Raw genomic sequence first — 19,287 nt, 5'->3', positions numbered from 1 at the left:
ATTCCTTGCGTGGAATTCATCGTCGTCCGCCGCCGGCCTCTTCGTACCGGATTCCAAAAAACCCCCCGACGACTATAAGAACCACTCTCGCTTCCCCCGCCCCCCTTTCGAAACATGCGCTTGGAGCCGCTGGCCCTGGCGGCTGCGGCCGCGGCCTTTGTCATCGTGCCCAAGCTTTCCGACGCCGAGGAGGCCCTGTTCAAGGCGCTTCCTGTGCCCGACGACGCTGCTGCTGCTGCTGCTGCTGGTTTGGCCGCGCCCCGCCTCGTATCTGTGCCGTGCAAGCAGTGCGCAGGCAGAGACGGCAGGCTGCAGCTCAAGGTCGGCGTCGTCGACGACGCGAGGCTGCTCGTCAATGGGTTCCAGGTATACCCCGACGCGGCGGATGCTTGGCACGGCGGCTTCTTGTCCGCCGTGGTGGAAGCGGCCGACCGCGAGGCGCGCGAGGAGCGGCTGGGCTACGCCTTGACCGTTGCGCCGGAAGAGGTGGGCAGGGGCGGAGACGGCTCGTCGCCGGTTCGGCTTCTCCGCGTTGAGCTGAGGGTGGTGGAGGTCGGGGGTCGGTTTGTCGACGGCGTGCCGGCCGTCCGGGTGAAGCTGCTCAAGGCTCCCTCGGGCGAGATTGCCGTCGTGGGCGTGGAGACGATTGCCACGGCGGGTTCGGGGTGCCGGTCGCCGGCCTGTTTCGTCAAGGCAGTCTTGGCTGATGCTTTCAAATCGGTCAAGGGGCTGCGGCCGTTCAAGAGCTGCCACGGCCGCTTATCACACGGCCTACCATTTCACGGCCTGCCGTCTCACGGCCTCCCATCTCACGGCCTGGCCAGGCCTCAGCACGAAGCGCATCCAAACCACCCTCAGGCGCCAGCACACGACCCGGCCAAGGCGCCGTTCCTTTCCAAAGGCCGGCCTCACGCCCACCACTACCCCGAACACGGCCACGAGTGGGGGCGACTTATAACCAACGTCACGCAGGTCCTTTTGCCCATTCTCATCGGCATCACTGCCGGCGTCGGCGTGGCTCTGTACGTTTTTTTTTTTTGCGCCTTGACTTCGTTTCGCTTCGTTCTGTTTTTGTCTCGTGATGCAACCCCGTTGCCTTTGCTTACGTGTATCGCGACACCTCGGGCTAACATGGGTAACCAGGCTTGCCATGGCCATCTGCGGCTGCTTCTTTCGACTCTCGGCCGCGATGCGTGGCGACGGCGAGGCCGGGGCTGCTTCATGCCCGGGCAGCGAACGACGGGCCGCGCCAACTGCGCACGAGGAGGCGTTGGCTGCTGAAAAGGTTGGGCTGACGCGGCAAGACGCGGAGGTTGCTCCGTACAAGGACGAAGCCAGAGGGGATGAGGAATGAAACACAGAGCAGCTCAAGAGGGGAACGGGTTTGCGACATGACATAGCTGGCCGCGGGGGAGATGAAGGGGGGGGGGGGGGGCAAAAGCGCCCCTGTTTTCGAGGGTTTCTTCCCAGGGCTTCCGACGCGCAATTGCATGCATTGTGAGCCAGAATACCGTACCATGCACGTGGTGTGAAGCAGCCATGCATGCATGATTGGCGGGCCATTTTGGTTTTTTTTTTTTTTTTTTTTTTTTTTTCCCGCCGCACAGCCCTTGCGCGAAGCTGCTGCAGGGGGAAATACCAAGCTGCACAACCACGGACGACGACGACGACGACGACGACGACGACGACGACGACGATCTTTGGGAGCAATATCACCTGGGGCTTGTTGTTTTTTTTTTTTTTTTTTTTTTTTTTTTTTTGGTTTTTTTTTCCCCTTCCCAGTTTCGTTACATGTACTGTCGAGAGACCTGGCTCGGTCGATCGTTTTCGCTCCTTTTTTTTTTTTTTTCCTTTTTTTTCCCCCTCTTTTTTTCCTTTTTTGGGGGCAAAGTGGGCTATCGTTACAGTACTGGCGTTTTTGCTGCCTCTGGGGCCTTCTCTCTCCTTGCCTTTTACTTTCAACTCTTGCCTTTCTTGGAGTCTATATACCCCCAGATAAACAACGCTCCCTTCCATAGCTACTGAAGCAACTTTCTTTGGTGCGGAAACGCTATCCGCCCGTGATGCGTTGCGGCGGACGGCCACGGCAACGGACGCATGGCGTTTGACCTCGGTCGAGCCTGCCAGCAACGAGTCGAATGACAAGTGGCCAGATGAAGGCAACGGCCACATACTCCGTACACAGGTGACAGCAGTGACCAAATAAATGGCTGACCCAATGACTTGACAGCGTCCCCCCCCTCCCAGGATGTGGGCGGGGTCAATACAAGGTGGCCACGGCCGGTGACGGGTGACGGACGACCTTGAGGGCCAGTCAGGTCCGGGCGTCGAGCACTCAACAGACAGTCGACGGACGGTGCTCGTGAAACAGGAGACTCAAGTGGCCCCGCCGATGTCGGGAGATTCCTCAGGCCAGGCGTCTCGTCTCGCTCGGAGGGGTCTGGTCTGGTCTGTCTGTCCCCCGCATTCGCATGGCTTGCGCGGACAGCAAAGCCACAACACAACGCTCCAAATCGCACTGTGGTGCCGTGTCGGGTCAACTTGCAACTTTCCCAAGCACTTGGCACGGCACACCACACCAGACCGTAGCCCGGCGGTACGGTACACACGACGCAGCCTACGAGCGGTTCCCAGTAGAGCCGCGTTAGTTGGAGTGTTGCACCCACCACCACCGTGCAGCCCCGCATTTTTAGCGCCCGGCAGCCAGACACCAGGCACGTAGTACGTAGTGAAGCTGACCCACGCCGCCAAGCGCCGAACTTGCCTGCAAGGTGGTGTGTGGTGTGGTGTGTGGTCTGTCTGTCCTCCCCCATCCCATGGGCCGCCTCCGCGGGGCAAAAAAAAAAAAAAAAAAAAAAAAGGAAAAGGAAAAGACCGACGGCATGAGCTGGTATTAGGTGAGATGAGAGATTAGGCTTTTTTTCTGTCTCGGCGAACCCTCCTCGCGCGGGTGGGTGTCGGGTGGGTGTCGGGTGGGTGTATCTGGATCATCTGGATCATGGAATGCCTGCCCTATGCACAGCAGCACAGCAGCACAGCACAGCACAGCACAGCACAGCACAGCACAGTCTTGTCGCCGGGCCTTTTATTCCCTCATTTCCCGCCGCCATCTTTGCTGCGCGCGCATTCAAAAAAGAGTCGGTCCGTGGTATGTATATCTTGCGTCCGTCCTCCTCCAAGCACGGCTGCGTCGCATGCCTGAGGTGTTTTTTTTTGTGATTTCTTTACATACCGGAGACCTTTCTCTTTTTTTTTTTTCTACGCCTTTGCCTTTGCCTTTGCCTTTGCCTTTGCCTTTGCCTTTGCCTTTGCCTTTGCCTGGGGTTTTTGCTCTGGGATTTCTCGTTGGGGTCAATTCGTTGACTCTACAAACCTGGCCCTGCCCCCCGCTGACAGCTGACGCTTGTCCGCGACAGCTGACGCTTGTCCGCTGACAAGTGACACTGGGCTGGCGATTCTCCCCAGACCGAATAAAAAAGCGCGCGCGGCGGCAGAGTTCAACAACAAGACGCACTCGGTTAGGGCTCTTGCTGCGAATACTGAATACTGCAAAGGCCAGGCTCCAGTCTGGTCCTTTCTTTATCCATCAACAAATCCATCGGTCCACGCCCGACTCCCCCTGCTAGTCTGCTAGAGTACATGCAGCCAGCAAGTCGACGGCAACTACGAACAACCCGCCGCAACTAGTCAACTAGGTACCTAAGTCAACTCCATAGAGACCAGACCGCACACACACCATCGACATTGACACAACCCACGCGCAACCACCCAGTTAGTACACTTGCCACAACTTACCCACGCAATCCAGACCGGCCCAATCTTGGCCATGTGGAAACCCCCGTCCCCTGCGGAAACCCCCCAGTCACCCTCTGCCGGCACGGACTCGGCGGTTGGGTCGACGTCGGCCACGAAAACCAAAAACCCGGGCAGGCGGTTCGGGCAGGTCATTCGACTCAAGAAGGAGTACCTGGCCGAGTACAAAAAGTGCCACGCGAACATCTGGCCCGAGGTGGCCAGGCAGATCAAAGGCTGCAACATTGTGGATTGTAAGTGGATGGATTTGCTCGAGCTCGAGCTCGCATGCGAGCGACCCCTCAATCACTTGCGTTTCTTCTTTTCCTCTTCTTCTTCTTCTTCTTCTTCTTCTTCTTCTTCTTCTTCTTCTTCTTCTTCTTCTTCTTCTTCTTCTTCTTCTTCTTCTTCTTCTTCTTCTTCTTCTTCTCCTTCTTCTTCTCCTTCTTCTCCTTCTTTTTTGTGCCAAGATTTGCTATCCGTCGTTGCCTGTCGTTGCCAAGGGCAGGCCGCGCAGAGACGACAAGCTGCTTTTGCTGGCGTCGGGGCCCACCTCTGCAAACCGACGAGCAATTATACAATTATACACATGCGATGCCTCATGCCTCATCAATCACGCCAACCGGCAATGGTAGCGCCCGGGTCGGGTTGCGCGGTTGTCATGGGTTTCTGGGCTAACCTTGTTCCTTCCTTCCTTCCTTGGCAGACAGCATCTTTTACGATGACACCACCGGCCTCTTGTTTGCCTCGTTCAAGTATGTCGGCTACGACTTTGCCGGCGACATGGAGCTCATGGCCGACAATCCCCGAGTTCGTGAGTGGTGGAAAATGACGGACAGCTATCAGGAGAGTCTCGTTCCCGGCGCCGTGAGTTCCGAGGCGGGCGTTCCAGGTTGGTGGAAACCCATGGAGGAGGTGTTTTACCAGGCTTGACTCGACGGCGTGGGGGGCCGTGCAAGCTAGCTCTGTCGAGCCCGGATTGCAGGCATGATGCACGATATGGGAGAGGTCGCGATTTTGGGGAGGGGAGCATCTCGCTGCGGTGTTTTTCGTGTTTCGTGTTTCGGGTTTCGGGTTTCGGCAGCGAAAGGGTGACTGGCGGCAAGCCTCGACATCATGGTCGTCTGGCTCCAATGCTGCGCTGCGCCTCGGATTCTGCTTCCTCCTCACTCTTCCGTCGTGAACCTGGGCGTCTCGATGACTCCTGCCCATCCGATGTTGCTTACGTAGGTAGAGCAGCTGGTTTGGTCTCGCCGTTGCCGATGTTGTGATTCGTCTTGGTGTTTGTTCCGGTTGTTTTCCCCAGCCCGGAATCGACGACGGTGCTGATCCGCCTCGGATGATGATGACTGACAACTGCTACACGAAGCTGCGTGGCATCTCGGGCTATCCCCAAACTCACGGGCCAAGCCCATTGACATGTTCAACAGCAAGCCATGGCTACGGTACACACCTGGGGTAGCAGAACATACCAGACAGCTTCGACGTCGGCCATGTTGAATGCTTGATTCTGTCGGGCATCCTGCATACCCTGTGGCATGGTATTGTTGGCACGTCTGGTGGCAGCCGCTACGCTACACAAGCACGGCGAACTGACTGACTCGCCGCCGCGCCCCGCGCACGACTCGCTGCTCCTCGGGCCGACGGTCCCCAAGTGCGGCGGTTGACAGCTTGCAGAGTTATGCCTCGAGATGGCTGGGTAGAGCTGGGCCGGGACTTCAGCGGCCTACATGTACCCCACCTATCATTATTGGCAGCTGCCTCTGCCTCTGCCTCTGCCTCTGCATCCAAACGCCTGAAGTCTCTGGACAGAACCAACCAGACTCTGGCGTGGCGGAGACGAGCCGAGCCATTGGATGCCAGCCAGCCCCCCCACAGCGCGATTGGCCGGCCCGGCCTCGCAGGATATCCCGTCCCGTCACCCCCATTCGCGACGATCCACGCCCGACCTCCCTTCCCAAAGAGCCGAGCCGAAGCATCAAGAACACCTCCGAAACCCCTGGCGACTCCTACTCCCTCTGCCGCGTCCCGACCGCGCCAAGTCCTGCCCCGTTCCCGCCTTCGGCTCCTTTGCCCGCCTCCAACCCCCCCTCGGCCGGGGAAACCCGAACAGCGAGCAGGCCAGCCCGTCTCGCGCCGCCCCCCCCCCCCCCCCCGCCCCTAGGACGAGCGAGCGCGTGCCGGGCGCGGACAACGGGCTTCCATATGCCGAGAGTCGGGCTTTGGGATTCCAAAAAAAAAAAAAAAAAAAAAAAAAAATCCCCACTGATAGTTGACACGTGCGGTGGAGATATACGTGCGGTGGAGATATACGTGCGGTGGAGGGATTTATCGCCATGATGCGCATTTAGGCGAACAAGTAAAACACGCAGCCTGCATTTTGGAGCATGCAGATCCTCGCCACACTTTTGTCAAGAGCCTTTTTGCCCGCTCAATGGCCTCGAAGCGACTCCGTCATCTCAAATCAAGTGTGAGTAGCATGTATATATTTCAAAATATGCAGCTACCGCGACCAAGGACCATCAACGTCTCGAGGGCTTCGTGTGTGCACGCACTACCCGCAGCAAGTCGCACAGCACACAACCTGGGTAAACATTCATCACGACGCGACACTGCATCCACTTCAAAAAAAAAAAAAAAAAAAGCTCGGAGCAGCGAAAACAAAAAAAGGTTACTACTGCTCAAGAGCAAAGGTGCTGCCCATGTAGCAATCGAGGGCTGCGTGGTTACGCGTTCAATTTAGGCGTCGTTCAAGAGCTGGCAGCACATGGCCGAGATGGGGTCTGGTATGTTCCGTACCGCTGCTCCCTGCCGACAGCATCAGGGCCGTTTGAAGCATGAAGCACGGGACGGGCTCGAGAGAGAGCCTGTTGGTGGCGGGTTGGGGTTGAGGGAGATTTGCCAAGGAGCGGTTGCCTGCCAGGGGAAGGGGGGGGGGAGGGGGGATGAAACAGCATGCGCACTGGGCAGCAAGGTGCGGTAACAGGCAAAGGCAGCAATAGCATCATCAGCTGGCTGGCGTGCTCTGTACCAGATGGAGGAGGGACAGCCCGAGAGTCCAGGCAGGTCCCGTCACGGCAGCTGGCTTTCAAAGAGGCGTGGCTTGTCGCGGATGGCCCTCGTTCGTCACGGCCAGGCTGGAGCACAGGGCGGCGTGGTTTTTTCGGAATCCGCGCACTTGGGCAGGCCAGAATCGCGTTTGCTGTCGTACCGCCAGGGGCGACTGGAGAAGACGTGGTGCCATGTTCCTCACGGGGGGCCACGCAATGTCAGCCATGGTGCAACGTACTCCGTAGTATGCACGGAGTACGGACTACGAGAGGGGAATTCCATGCCGTGACGGACGGTGCTGCCAGTTTTTTTTGTCCAGAATCCAGACGCCATGGGCTTCTCCTACCTCTCGACCAACAGCGTTAGCTACAACCCACAAAGGCTGTGTGTCAACTGGGGCCAATGCTGGGAAAACATGACGCTCCTTGCAAGACGGAGTTTGAACAGGCATACATGCTCACGGGACGAATCAAAAAGCGACCGATACACTTCCATACTCTTCTATTATAATTCCTGGAAAAAGAAAAAGGAAAAAAGAAAAGAGAGAGAGAGAGAATGAGAGAGAATGAGAATGAGAGAGAGAGAGAGAGAGAGAGTCTCAGCTGTTGCAGGGACTGTGCGGAGTACTCCGTACTTGAGCCCGGTTTGCTGCTTCTTGCCCTACCCAAACAAACAATCATCATCTGTTTGCTGCTCGTTCCATTGACGATATCAACAGACCCATCCAAGCCTCGTCGGTCGAACAATAGCCGTTCATTCGTGGTGGGCATGCGCCAAGTCGTCGTACGGGCGCCAACACCGCTCTACTACAGAGTACTCCTCCGTACTTGGACGGCATCTAAAACACCGCGGCTTGCTCCGTGTCCCCATTTATTAAACAGCAGAATCCCCGAGAAGCTGCTGGAAAGCCGTGACCAATCGGATTGCACAGACCACCACGCAAATCGAACGTGAATGAGACATGGGTCCTGCTCGACATGCTGCCGTGGTGCAGGCAATGTTTCTGTGCTGAAATTATATCATGCAACAATTCTCCGTGGTATAAAATGAATCTCGAGGCCGGACCAGGGGTCATTCTGATTGGAGATGGGATGGGCGGTTCCTTGCAAACATAAATGTTGTTGGGGTTGTTGGTTGAAGCGGCAACTGGAGGGGAGATTGGCAAGGGGGCAGCGCTATGGAGTCAAAAGGCAAACCAAATTGATGTCCCCTTTTGGGCGAGTTCCGACCGAGAACAGACCAACGTGGAATTCAGCACAGCCCGGAAGCTGGTAACGAACCAGACCACTACTGTAGCAAGTCTCAGCAGAGGGCCTGCGGCGGTGTGTCGCGTCGCACGTGTACGAGACAGCGGGTGGCGCGAATCGAGTTTCCGCCCAAAAGACTCTCGGGTCCGAGGTTGGAGTACGGAGTACGTGGACCCTAAACGTTGCTGTTGTGGCCGGACATTATATAGAGCCGTTTCTGCCAAGGAAAACGACGGCATGCGTGATGGCTCAGGAAATATGCATGTATGTGGCCATGCTCAGCGGAGCAGCATGCGTATATCAACTCAGTGCCGGGTTGCCAGCATGGCATGGCGTGGTGCGTCGCGTCGCGTCGCCTTGCATTGCTGTGCTGTGCTTTGCTTTGCTTTGCTTTGCTTTGTATCACTTGAAGCTGAAGTCTGCATCCTCCACGTCGAGTCAGCCGCACAAAACGGTCCTCTGAGACTCGGCACCTTATCAAGCTACAGTCAATGTCAAGGTAGCTGCTTCTGCCAGAGGGGCTTCAGCGCGTCATTGTGCCAGGGGTACGGACTTCTCGGAGTAGGCTTCCAGACAACGGCGTATCACCAGCACCAACGCCAGTTACAGGTGTCACTAGGCTTGGGTGTTGTCTGGTGCTTCGCGTCTGCTTATACCTACAGTGCTGCATCAACGTGGCGCTAGTGTTTCGTCTTCCCAGATGGTGCCCGGTCTGATACTCTGGTCAAACTATTCATTTCCAACAGTTTCCGTCAGTGAAGGTGCCAGCACCTTGGGAGAAGAAGGCGGTTACGACAAACCTCCGTAGCCCTCCTTCATCGAGCGGCCTCTTTTTTCCTACAAGCTGGCTGCTTGCACGCCGTGCCATTGCCTCGTCACATGACCCATGACGATGCCAATTCGCGCGATAGCCGAAACGAGCTTTGGCCAGATGCCGGACGCGGGTCGGGCGAGGAGAGGAGAGGAGAGGGAGGGGGCCTGGGTCCTACTAAGTAGACATGCACCGAGTGCGGATACGCTGGCAAGAGATTAAAACCTGGGACATCCTCGAGATGAAAGCAATGTCTCTGGCGGCATTGCTCAAGTCTATAAAAATTGCAGTGCAGTGCTTCTTCTCCCCTCTTCATCAAAACAAGAGTGGAGTGGAGCACGTACATGCTGCAGAGCAGCCCTGAGACTATGTAAATCTTGGAGCACCTGGCAAGCACCTGGCAAGCACCTGGGCAAGCGCCATGCACGCGACCCATGCACGACGGCGTGAGAATCATGCTCATACCTACCTCCTATCATCTAGGCATGGTCCCCGACTCCTACCTTCCCGGGTACCTAGCGTGGTAAAAAGTCTCGCACGGGGCAAACACCCCCCTGCTTGCTGTACGTGACCAATGTGGTGCCACTTCCCTGCCGTGCCTGCCTGTGCCTGGCAGGGACTGCAGGCGTCCATGTCTGATACAAATATTTCCTCCACCAAGTCACAATTGGGCGAAATACCTCACTTCTAGCAATCGTGGGCTGAAGCTTGTTCGTCCTCATACTCGGGAGCCTATCTTTTCGTCATCCTTTTTTTTTTTTTTCCCCTCCATCCTCCCTCGTTTTCTTTTCGTTGCTTTCTGCACTTCCCCCTTTCGTTTCAACCTTCACTCTTACTGCATCCTTCCTATTTTCGTCTTGTTTTTCTTCTGCGCGGACGGTGTCGCGCTTCCCCTCTCTGCATCCTCGTCACTTCTTGTTGCGACTGCCTCGCTTGCAGGTCAGGTTCCTTCCAGCATCCAGTGGATGTTCGAATTCTTTTCACCTTACCTCATCTCTCCCTCTTCCGTTCGCACGGGTCGGTATTGCGAACCCTCTCGTAGGCACAGCAGCTGTCCAAGAGACGCACCCCATGCCCCTCGGCTAAGCAGTACCCATCTATCAGTTTTAGGTGAGAAGTCTATCCCCGATGTCGTCAAGCTGATATCGCGACAATCTTGATCGCAAGCGTTTGCATAAATCCAAAGAGTCCGCAAGCGAACCTTTCGGGCTTTCAGTCTCGTGTGGCAGGACTTATTCCCTCAAGTTGCACCTGTCTGCGTCAGTGACGATGTATATCCATGGTGCTCCTGCTTGCTGACCCCCCTCGGAACCGTTTAGCTGTGTTATCGACTTACTTCATCCGTCCAACGCCGCATCTGAAACACGGACCAGCTCGAGGTGACTCCCAACAAGGGGTCGGGACCCTTCCGAGGCCCTGCTGTGTGATTCAGAAAGCATTGGACTTTTCTCAAGACGGATTTCGAGAATCCGTTGCTTCAGAGTCGTTTTTCTCTCCCGCAGCCATCGGCTCCAACTTTTCTGCCCTTGTTAAATTCCTGGGACTTCGGTCAACGCGACTTCCATTTCCATTTCTTCAGGCTCTGTGAGCTTTGCTGGCACATTTGACTCGGCCACTCGGTCTCGGCATCCTTGTCTCTGCTGTGATTCAAACTGGTGGGATCTGACACTGTATGTATTTAAACCTGGTCCTTGATCCCCGTCAATTCAGCGACCTTCCAACCGCAGCACACTATGTAGACTCTACATATTTTGCTCCAAGATGCCACTGCGTCCCTAATTGCTAGGGTTTTGGCTGTTCATCTCCGTCATTGGCATTCTAAAGGACCCCGATGCCGTTGGCTAACAATACCGCCAGGTTGTCATCCCATGCTTTCACTATCGCCCATTCGCTTCGTTACCTTCTTTTCGGGACAAGAGAGGAACTGCATGCCGTTGTTCTCCGGATAACGCGGCACACGTCCATTCGATTTTCCCTTTCTTATATGCTTCTTATTTTGCACACTTGTGCTGATCATACTGACTTCTCGTCCTCATGTGACGTGTGACATATGTGACGAAAATTCCTTCGTTTTCCGGCTTGGTCCCATTTCTCCCGACTGCAAAATACGTGAACTCAAAAAATCCCGCACCATATTTGACCAGACTACTAAATCTACCAGACAACGCAGTGTGGGGCACAAGAAACATAATTGTTAATCTCGGAAACGCAAGACATTTGGTCCTAAGTTTGGTCCATCGCTATTGAAGCTTTCATCTTCACGTATCGCAGCTTTTGACTGTGGCCGATTGTTCTAGTTGTTATTCCTCGGAAACTGGTGATTCGCGGTCTGCTCGAGGTCAAATGAGTCGAGCTTACAATGGCAGGGATATGGATCGACCATACAATACACCCGGCTCCATGAACAGGGCTCGAGAACAACTTCGTGAGGCACGGGCAAGAGAAGGTCGCGCGATCCATTCACCGCAAACACCATCAACTTCCCTGGACGCGGTTCCTACGCCGATGCCCCGGCATCTACCAAATCCCCTGCCATTAAGAGTCGTGGATAGTCAAATACCCCCCGGTTATGACCAGAGATTTGGCCAAAAAATCTCCAGGCCAGCTCAAGTGCCGCAATGGCCACTATCCAGCGGCAGCTCGATGATCGCAGCGCCTAATTCATCTCCGTCTCCAGCAACCTGGTCTCAACAACAAAGACCCCAGAGGCCTCCCAGACCAAGCCAGAGCCGAATTCCGTCTATTGTAGACCGGACCAAGCCTCAGCAACCGACACCAGTCTTCACCTCACGTGCAAACACACCGATGAGTCACCAGGAGAGCAATGGAGGTTACAAACCATCTGGTCCGTCGGACGGTTCGGCTCGACACGCAGCATCACCAATGGGAGCGCCACCAGACTATCCGCCACCGATTCCGGCCACCGATTCCGGGACAATTCGGAAAACCACGGTTTTGTGTCCTCCACCGTCTGGTCGGAGGGGGGCGCCTTCATTCTATTCCAATGCATCCTTGGTTTCTCCTATTCTGGAAGAGGATCCTCGCGCCAAATGTCATTTATCGTACGCGTCTAGTACGGCCATGCCTTCCACTTGGGGAGGCGACTCTCCCCATTTGAGCAGCCCCGGCTATAACGATGCATTTTATGAAGAGTCACTAACGGAGAAGAGCAGAGAATCCATGTCTGAAGAATATGGAGATGAAAGCCAGTTGGTGCGAAGTGCGAGTATGGGCAAGACGGGTAAGCCCTCTTTGATCACCACCAAGTCAACAGCTCAAGCCAATCAGTCAAGAAATGACCCTTCATCATTTCCTGCTTTGCCTGATAATGCGGGATATCTCAGTGCTGCGACAAGCTCATCCGAAACAATTCCTGCAATCAAAGAGCCAGAGACATCCCATGGGAAGCCAACGGATAAGGATTCTTATTCCTCCACTGCAGTCAGGAAGGCCCCGGCTGCGGCATATTCACCGGACCCTAGAGAGTCGATTGCCCTTGCAGACCCCCGCCCGCAAACTGGGTTTTCGGCAATGGGACGGCCACCGCGACTTGACATTGATGCAATTCATGCGGCTGAAGCTAGAGGAAGCCTGACGAGTCTGCCTGATTTGATTCGCCGAGCCACACGACTTGCGGCCATGATTGACAAAGGCAAACGGCCGGCGAGTAGGCTCGATGTTTTGGAGGGGTTCCAGAATGAGAAAGGTGAGCAAGCAAGCCTGCGGCAGCGCCTTGAGAAATGACTCGCAACTGATCGACCCGTTCATTGTGCTGACCAGCCCGTGACTTGGGTCTCCTGCCAACAGGTGACCGGCACCGAACTAGTTTGACCGACATGCTGGCGGCATTTCCCCCGCCCGTGCATACCCCTTGCAATAATAACGCTAGCCGCAACAACTCTTGGCTTGGTCAAGGTCGTCACCATCGTTCAAAATCAGCAGGCGACGGCAAGGGGGTGAGACCCAGACGTCGAGTCTGCGGACTCCCTCTGTGGGTTTTCGTCCTTTTAGTTTTCTTGCTCGTATGTCTCATTGTTGCCGCTATTCTCGTTCCGCTGGAATTCTTCGTTTTCAAAAACCTGGGCCAGCAAGATAAGGAAGGTCTGAATCTGGGGCAATGCCAGAAGACTTTGACTTGCTTAAACGGGGGCACCAATGTGATGGCACAAGAGGCTTGCGCCTGCATATGTACCAATGGATTTACGGGGCCTACTTGCGGAGACGGCGCTGCCACGGGCTGCACACTCACCAACTTGGTGTCTGCCGATGGCCGTTCCAGTATTAGCAACGTGACGGTCGGGCGCGCAATTCCTCGACTTCTCGCCGACGGCTATCGAAACTTTTCCGTACCGCTGTCAGGCACGACAATACTAGCCCGATTCAATACGGCTGGCCTATCCTGTATGGCGCAAAACGCCCTTGTCACCTTTGACGGTCTTGCTACGGGTTCAAGCCAAGACGCAGACAAGGTGAAGGTGCGAGATATACCCGACAAGCGGAACAGCTTGGTCTCGGACGCTGAGCAGTTTTCGCCCTCGTCTACCCCTGCCCTGAAGCCTAGCACTACAGTGACAATTGGGGGACTTGATGGCCAGAATAGCCAAGTGGCTGGTGTTACTACGACCATGACCATTTCCGATTTCGGAAAGCCAGCGACTTTCAATTCAGCACCCACGTCAACCTCTGTTCCGCCCACTTTGCCGTCGACACTTGTTGTTGACACGAGATCGCCCAGCCCAACGAACGTGCCTTCGGCGGGCAGCTTCATCGTTACCCAAGAGAAGCTTGATTTTGCTCGTGTTGCCATGCTTTACATCCTGCAAGAGGAAACAGCGGCCAAGGCTATCTCTGCGCAAGCCGAGCTGCAGCAATTGTTCCGCAAAGCCGCACAGGGTGATAAACAGCGAGGGAGCAAGGTCTCGCAGCAAGAGGCTTCGAGGGTGGATCTGGGAAATAGCACCACCGTCAATCTGGTTGATTTGTCCATCAATGTTGGGAATGGTCCCATTGGGTGGCAAACGCCTGAGCCCAGGAGCACCAGCTTATCAAGCACTTCCAGCTGAAAGTTTTGGAAGGAAAGTACTTGGGACTTGGCGCAGCTTGGCTGCGGCGGTGGAAATTGAGGGCCAAAGGAAGTTTGCAGGGAAGATGAGATGTCGGCACAAAGAATTTCCAAGCCTGTGGCTTTATTTTGCCCATTTTGATTGTCCTGCTTCTGAACTGCAGATTTGGCCAAGCGTCTAACAAGGATAACTTAATTTTTTTTTCTCTCTCTATCTTGTACGAATTCGCAGTCTGTAAATACAAGACGGATATTGTCGTGGTCAGGACGTGGGAACGAACGAGGCTGGTGATTTAAAATGATGCTTGACGGTAGACTTGTTGTCGCAATGGCTGGTGGTGATGACTTTGGGGCCGAATCTTGCGCGTCCGGATGTTGTGCGTAGTGGCTGCTGGCAGCAGACGTTTATTGCAGCATGTGGATATCTTTGGAGTATTATTTACAATGACAATGGTTTTCTAGATTGACGGCAACAAAGGCCGGGGGCCACCGTGTTCTGTCCGTTCCATCTTTGTGAAGCAAGCCGTCTGGGTACCGAAGCCGTACCGCACCGGGCTGCTTCTGTGTGCTACATTCTAAAAACGCCAAACTTGGAGTCTCCAGCCCTGACCTCGTTTCGCCCCGTCATGGCAGCCTGGAGCCCCAAGCCCAGGTAGCGACGGGTGTGCTGTGGCGGAATGATGCCATCGTCCTGTACGAGACGAGACGCACACGGCAAAAAAAAGAAGAAGAAGAAGAAGAGAAGAGAAACATTAGCCCATTGTCCACTACCGCTTCTTTGCCGGGCAGGAAAGAGTTGTCGGACAGACGAGGAGAAAAAAGAAGAGAAAAAAAAGAAAAGAAAGGACGTACCCATAACCTTGCTGAGGAAAAGGTGGCTTCGGTTTCGCGGTCGATGCGCGACTTGAGCTCGGGATCAGCCTTTTGACCAACGGTTTCCATGACGGCAGCCAGCTGCTCGCTTCCCATGACGCCGACCCGGGCGTTGGGCCACATCCATAAAAAGCGAGGGCTGTAGGCACGGCCGCACATGCCGTAGTTGCCGGCGCCGTAGGAGCCGCCGACGACGACGGTGAACTTGGGCACGTCGGCGCAGGCGACGGCCGTGACGAGCTTGGCGCCGTGCTTGGCGATGCCGTCCCGCTCCGAGGCGGTGCCGACCATGAAGCCGGATATGTTCTGCAGGAAGACGAGGGGGACGCCGCGCTGGGCGCAGAGCTGGATGAAGTGGGCGCCCTTGACGGCGGACGAGGCGAAGAGGATGCCGTCGTTGGCGACGATGCCGACCTTGTGGCCGTAGATGGAGGCGAAGCCGGTGACGAGGGTGGTGCCAAAGTCGCGCTTGAACTCGGCGAACTCGGAGCCGTCGACGACGCGGGCAATGACGTCGCGGATGGGGATGGGCTTGCGCAGGTTGGTGGTGGCGATGCCCAGCAGCTCGTCGGGGTCGTGGAGCGGCTCGGCAAAGGAGCCGGCGGTCGCGGTCGCGGTCGCGGTCGCGGTCGCGGGGGCCGGGGCCGGGGCCGGGGCCGGGGCGGCGGGCCAGTTGAGGTTGCTGACGGAGCGGCGGGCCAGCGTGATGGCGTGGGCGTCGTCGACGGCCAGGTAGTCGGTGACGCCGGACACGGACGAGTGCATCTTGCCGCCGCCGAGGTCCTCGGCGCTGACGACCTCTCCGGTGGCGGCCTTGACCAGGGGCGGGCCGGCGAGGAAGATGTGGCCTTGGCCGCCGACGATGATGGACTCGTCCGACATGGCGGGGACGTAGGCGCCTCCCGCGGTGCAGGGGCCCATGACGACGGCGATTTGGGGAATGCCTTGGGCGGACATGCGCGCCTGGTTGTAGAAGATGCGGCCGAAGTGGTCGCGGTCGGGGAAGACGTCGGACTGATGGGGGAGATTGGCGCCTCCCGAGTCAACCAGGTAGATGCAACTATATTGTAAACGCCCGGTCGGGGGGCGCGTTTCAGCCGTCTGCTCAGCGTCACATCACGTCACGTCACGTCTCTCACGTCGGGACATTGGCATTGCGGGGGACAAGGGCGACACCAGGGGAGGATGGAGGGAGGGTGGGCAAGGCGCAACAACATACGGCAGCTTGTTCTCCTGCGCGACCGCCTGGGCCCGGAGATGCTTCTTGACCGTGATGGGATAGTACGTCCCACCCTTGACGGTGCTGTCGTTGGCGACAATGACGCAGCGAACTCCCTCGACGACGCCCACACCGGTGATGATGCCCCCCGCGGGCACCTCGGCCTCGGGATACAGCTGGTAGCCCGCCATGGGCGACAGCTCGAGAAAGGTGGTGCCGGGGTCGATCAGGGCGGCGATGCGGTGCCGGGGAAGCATCTTGTTGCGGGCGAGGTGCTTCTCGCGCGCCTTGGCCGGGCCGCCGAGCTGGATCCTGCGCGTCAGCTCGGCCAGGCGGTCCATGACGCCGGCCATCTGGGCCTGGTTGTCCTTGAACTCGTCGGACGAGGGGTCGACGGTGCTCTGGAGGCGGGAAACGGCGGCAGCCTGGTGAGGGGGCGTGAGGGTTGCGACGGCGCGGGCTTGGCGGCCGAGGCGGAGGAGGCACCGGCGCGACGGCGACGGACCGAGCGACATTGTTTTTGTTTTGCGGACGAAGCGGGCGTTTGGGCTGAGCTGGGGGGGGGGGGGGGGGGAGAAGGCGTTAGCGCAAGGCCGCGCATGGGGAAGGGTGATTGATGGTTGAGAAGAATGACGTCGGGAGGGAATGAGAGCCGAGGCGAATTGGTCTTGGCTGCTGATGTTGGTGAAAAAGGGCGAGGCCAAGGCGAGGGGGGGTTACGTAGCAGAGCCGATGGTTTACCTGCCGGACTTGAATTTTGCAGAAGCACTCGAATCGATTCGACGTGGTTGGTGTCTCGGGGGGGATGCAAAGCGAAGGAAGGGAAATGCGAGGAGGAAATTAACGTGGGGGACTTTGTCCGTCCATGTTTGTGAAGGGCAAGCAAGTCGTTGGTGTCGGTGTCGGTGTCGGTGTCGTTGTCGTTGTCGTAGTCGGTTGGCGTGGGCTGCGGGCCGCAGCAAGCCGCGTGCAGCCGGGCGTGTGCCGCGACAATCCGGCGCTAGCTTCAGCACCTGATTCTGATTCCTCGGTCCTCATTCCTTCCTCATTCCTTCCTCGTTCCTTCCTCGTTCCTTCATCCCTCCTGCTCGCTTCGCCGGAAACCCCTCGCGCCTCTTTGTCCGCTCGCGCCTGCTTGGCCAGTGCTCAACAGGAGCACGCGTATTTGCCGTGCGTGCTGCTGACTTTGTATCCCGCCTGCCCGCGTCCTCTGCTGCAACAGCATCAGCATCAGCATCAGCATCAGCATCAGCATCAGCATCAGCATCAGCATCAGCATCAGCATCAGCATCAGCATCCAAACAGTTCGCAAGCATGGCCACGCCCGTCGTCGGTCTGAGAGCTCTGGCCACCGCGGCGGCTCGCCCGACCGTTCGTCGGCCGCTGCGGCCCGCGGCCGTCGTCTCGCTCACGTCCCCCCCCGCGCGGCCTCACTCGTCCGCCGCGCGCAGCAAGCACCGCCCGCACCACCCGCTGGGCTTCGAGCCCCCCACCAGCCAGGACCTGGAGGAGCTGCGGGAGCGCGTGCAGGACTTCACGCGGCGCGAGATGCCCGAGGAGCTGGCGGCGCGCACGGACCGGACCAACGCCTTCCCCAGCCACCTGTGGGAGAAGCTGGGCGAGGCGGGCCTGCTGGGCGTGACGGCCGACGAGGAGGTGGGCGGCCTCGGCATGGGCTACCAGGCGCACGCCGTCGTCATGGAGGAGCTGTCGCGGGCGTCCGGGTCCGTCGGGCTCAGCTACGCGGCCCACTCGCAGCTGTGCGTCAACCAGATCCAGCTCAACGGCACGGCGGAGCAGCGGCGGCGCCACCTGCCGGCCCTGGTGTCCGGGCGGGCCGTGGGCGCGCTGGCCATGTCCGAGGCCGGCGCCGGCAGCGACGTGGTCGGCATGCGCACGTCGGCCACCCGCGTCGACGGCGGCTACCTGCTCAACGGGTCCAAGATGTGGATCACCAACGGGCCCGACGCGCACCTCGTCGTCGTCTACGCCAAGACGGAGCCGGCCCGCGGCGCGCGCGGCATCACCGCCTTCCTCGTCGACGCCCGCACCCCCGGCTTCCGCTGCGCCCGCAAGCTCGACAAGATGGGCATGCGCGGCAGCAACACGGGCGAGCTGGCCTTTGACAACGTCCTGGTGCCCGACGACGCCGTGCTGGGCCAGGTCGACGGCGGCGTCGCCGTCCTCATGCAGGGCCTGGACCTCGAGCGCCTGGTCCTGTCGGCCGGCCCGCTGGGCCTCATGCAGGCCGCCCTCGACGTGGCCCTGCCCTACGCCCACCAGCGCCGCCAGTTCGGCGCGCCCGTCGCCCACAACCAGCTCGTCCAGGGCAAGCTGGCCGACATGTACACCAAGCTGCAGGCCGCGCGGGCCTACACCTACGCCACGGCCAAGGCCGTCGACGAGCAGGGGCTCATCCGCACCCAGGACTGCGCCGGCGCCATCCTGTACGCCGCCGAGCGCGCGACCGAGTGCGCCCTGGACTGCATCCAGCTGCTGGGCGGCATGGGCTACGTGGAGGAGATGCCGGCATCGCGGCTGCTGCGAGAGTACGTCTTTTTGTCTTTTGTCTCTTGTCTTGCTTTTTCCTCTTGCTTTCGTCTGTCCTTTTTTTCCCATTGTTTTTGACTCATTTGCCAACCATGTCCACAGCGCCAAGTTATACGAGATCGGCGCCGGCACATCCGAAATCAGACGCATGGTCATCGGCCGCGCTTTCAACAAGCAATACGCCAGCGCTTGACCCGCCTGACCCCGCCCGAAACGCTCCATCTGCTCGATCTCCCCCCTCCCCCCTCCCCCCACCCCTCCCGGCAGACCCGCAGCTCAAAAACACGCCCAGCCGGCCTCTGGCCGGGCGGAACCAGCGGCCCGTGTAAAAGGTGTCGCACCATATCGGAGGCACTACCAACGCTCCACTAGAGCTAGTCCACTCATTTGTAGGATGCGTATGTAGCAAAGGCCACGTAAGACTTATGCGTAAGTCCATACTAGATAGGCCTTTAGCGCAGTTCTCCTTTGTTTCATGTGTACTATCACATATGTATGCTAGATATGATATAGAGCACTATATATAGGAGCACAACTCGCCCTTGCTAGATAGCAATCAAGGACTGTTATGCACCTTCGCTAGTGAGCCCCGCACACCGCGATAGTTATGAGCCCGGAAGGATCTTGCATCCTGTAATTTCCACTGCGTACTATCATTTGTTATAGCAACACACTGCTACAC

General features: G+C 57.6%; 6 protein-coding genes across 6 annotated transcripts; 5 read left to right on the top strand and 1 right to left on the bottom strand.

Annotated features, from left to right (window-relative positions):
• Positions 1-114: 114 nt before the first annotated feature.
• UV8b_04309 (uncharacterized protein) lies at positions 115-1,354 on the top strand (the record flags this gene model as incomplete). The annotated part of the gene is made up of 2 exons (XM_043141807.1): positions 115-1,022; positions 1,144-1,354. The coding sequence occupies 2 exons, from the start codon at positions 115-117 to the stop codon at positions 1,352-1,354; spliced, it is 1,119 nt and encodes a 372-aa protein (XP_042997741.1).
• Positions 1,355-3,826: 2,472 nt separating this feature from the next.
• UV8b_04308 (uncharacterized protein) lies at positions 3,827-4,725 on the top strand (the record flags this gene model as incomplete). The annotated part of the gene is made up of 2 exons (XM_043141806.1): positions 3,827-4,046; positions 4,499-4,725. The coding sequence occupies 2 exons, from the start codon at positions 3,827-3,829 to the stop codon at positions 4,723-4,725; spliced, it is 447 nt and encodes a 148-aa protein (XP_042997740.1).
• A 5,141-nt stretch (positions 4,726-9,866) lies between these two features.
• UV8b_04307 (uncharacterized protein) lies at positions 9,867-10,948 on the top strand (the record flags this gene model as incomplete). Its single annotated transcript, XM_043141805.1, has 4 exons — positions 9,867-10,011; positions 10,221-10,449; positions 10,491-10,571; positions 10,759-10,948. The coding sequence occupies 4 exons, from the start codon at positions 9,867-9,869 to the stop codon at positions 10,946-10,948; spliced, it is 645 nt and encodes a 214-aa protein (XP_042997739.1).
• Positions 10,949-11,244: 296 nt separating this feature from the next.
• UV8b_04306 (uncharacterized protein) lies at positions 11,245-13,964 on the top strand (the record flags this gene model as incomplete). The annotated part of the gene is made up of 2 exons (XM_043141804.1): positions 11,245-12,607; positions 12,709-13,964. 2 exons carry the CDS (start codon positions 11,245-11,247, stop codon positions 13,962-13,964), a joined length of 2,619 nt encoding a protein of 872 aa, XP_042997738.1.
• A 567-nt stretch (positions 13,965-14,531) lies between these two features.
• On the bottom strand, positions 14,532-16,570 carry UV8b_04305 (uncharacterized protein; the record flags this gene model as incomplete). Its single annotated transcript, XM_043141803.1, has 3 exons — positions 14,532-14,654; positions 14,816-15,896; positions 16,056-16,570. The coding sequence occupies 3 exons, from the start codon at positions 16,568-16,570 to the stop codon at positions 14,532-14,534; spliced, it is 1,719 nt and encodes a 572-aa protein (XP_042997737.1).
• A 799-nt stretch (positions 16,571-17,369) lies between these two features.
• UV8b_04304 (uncharacterized protein) lies at positions 17,370-18,798 on the top strand (the record flags this gene model as incomplete). Its single annotated transcript, XM_043141802.1, has 2 exons — positions 17,370-18,604; positions 18,708-18,798. 2 exons carry the CDS (start codon positions 17,370-17,372, stop codon positions 18,796-18,798), a joined length of 1,326 nt encoding a protein of 441 aa, XP_042997736.1.
• Between the last annotated feature and the right edge of the window lie 489 nt (positions 18,799-19,287).

Source organism: Ustilaginoidea virens, chromosome 3, assembly GCF_000687475.1.
Source record: "Ustilaginoidea virens chromosome 3, complete sequence".
Lineage (NCBI taxonomy): Eukaryota > Fungi > Ascomycota > Sordariomycetes > Hypocreales > Clavicipitaceae > Ustilaginoidea > Ustilaginoidea virens.
The sequence above is the reverse complement of the archived record's forward strand: the minus strand, read 5'-3'. Positions and strand labels throughout refer to the sequence as shown.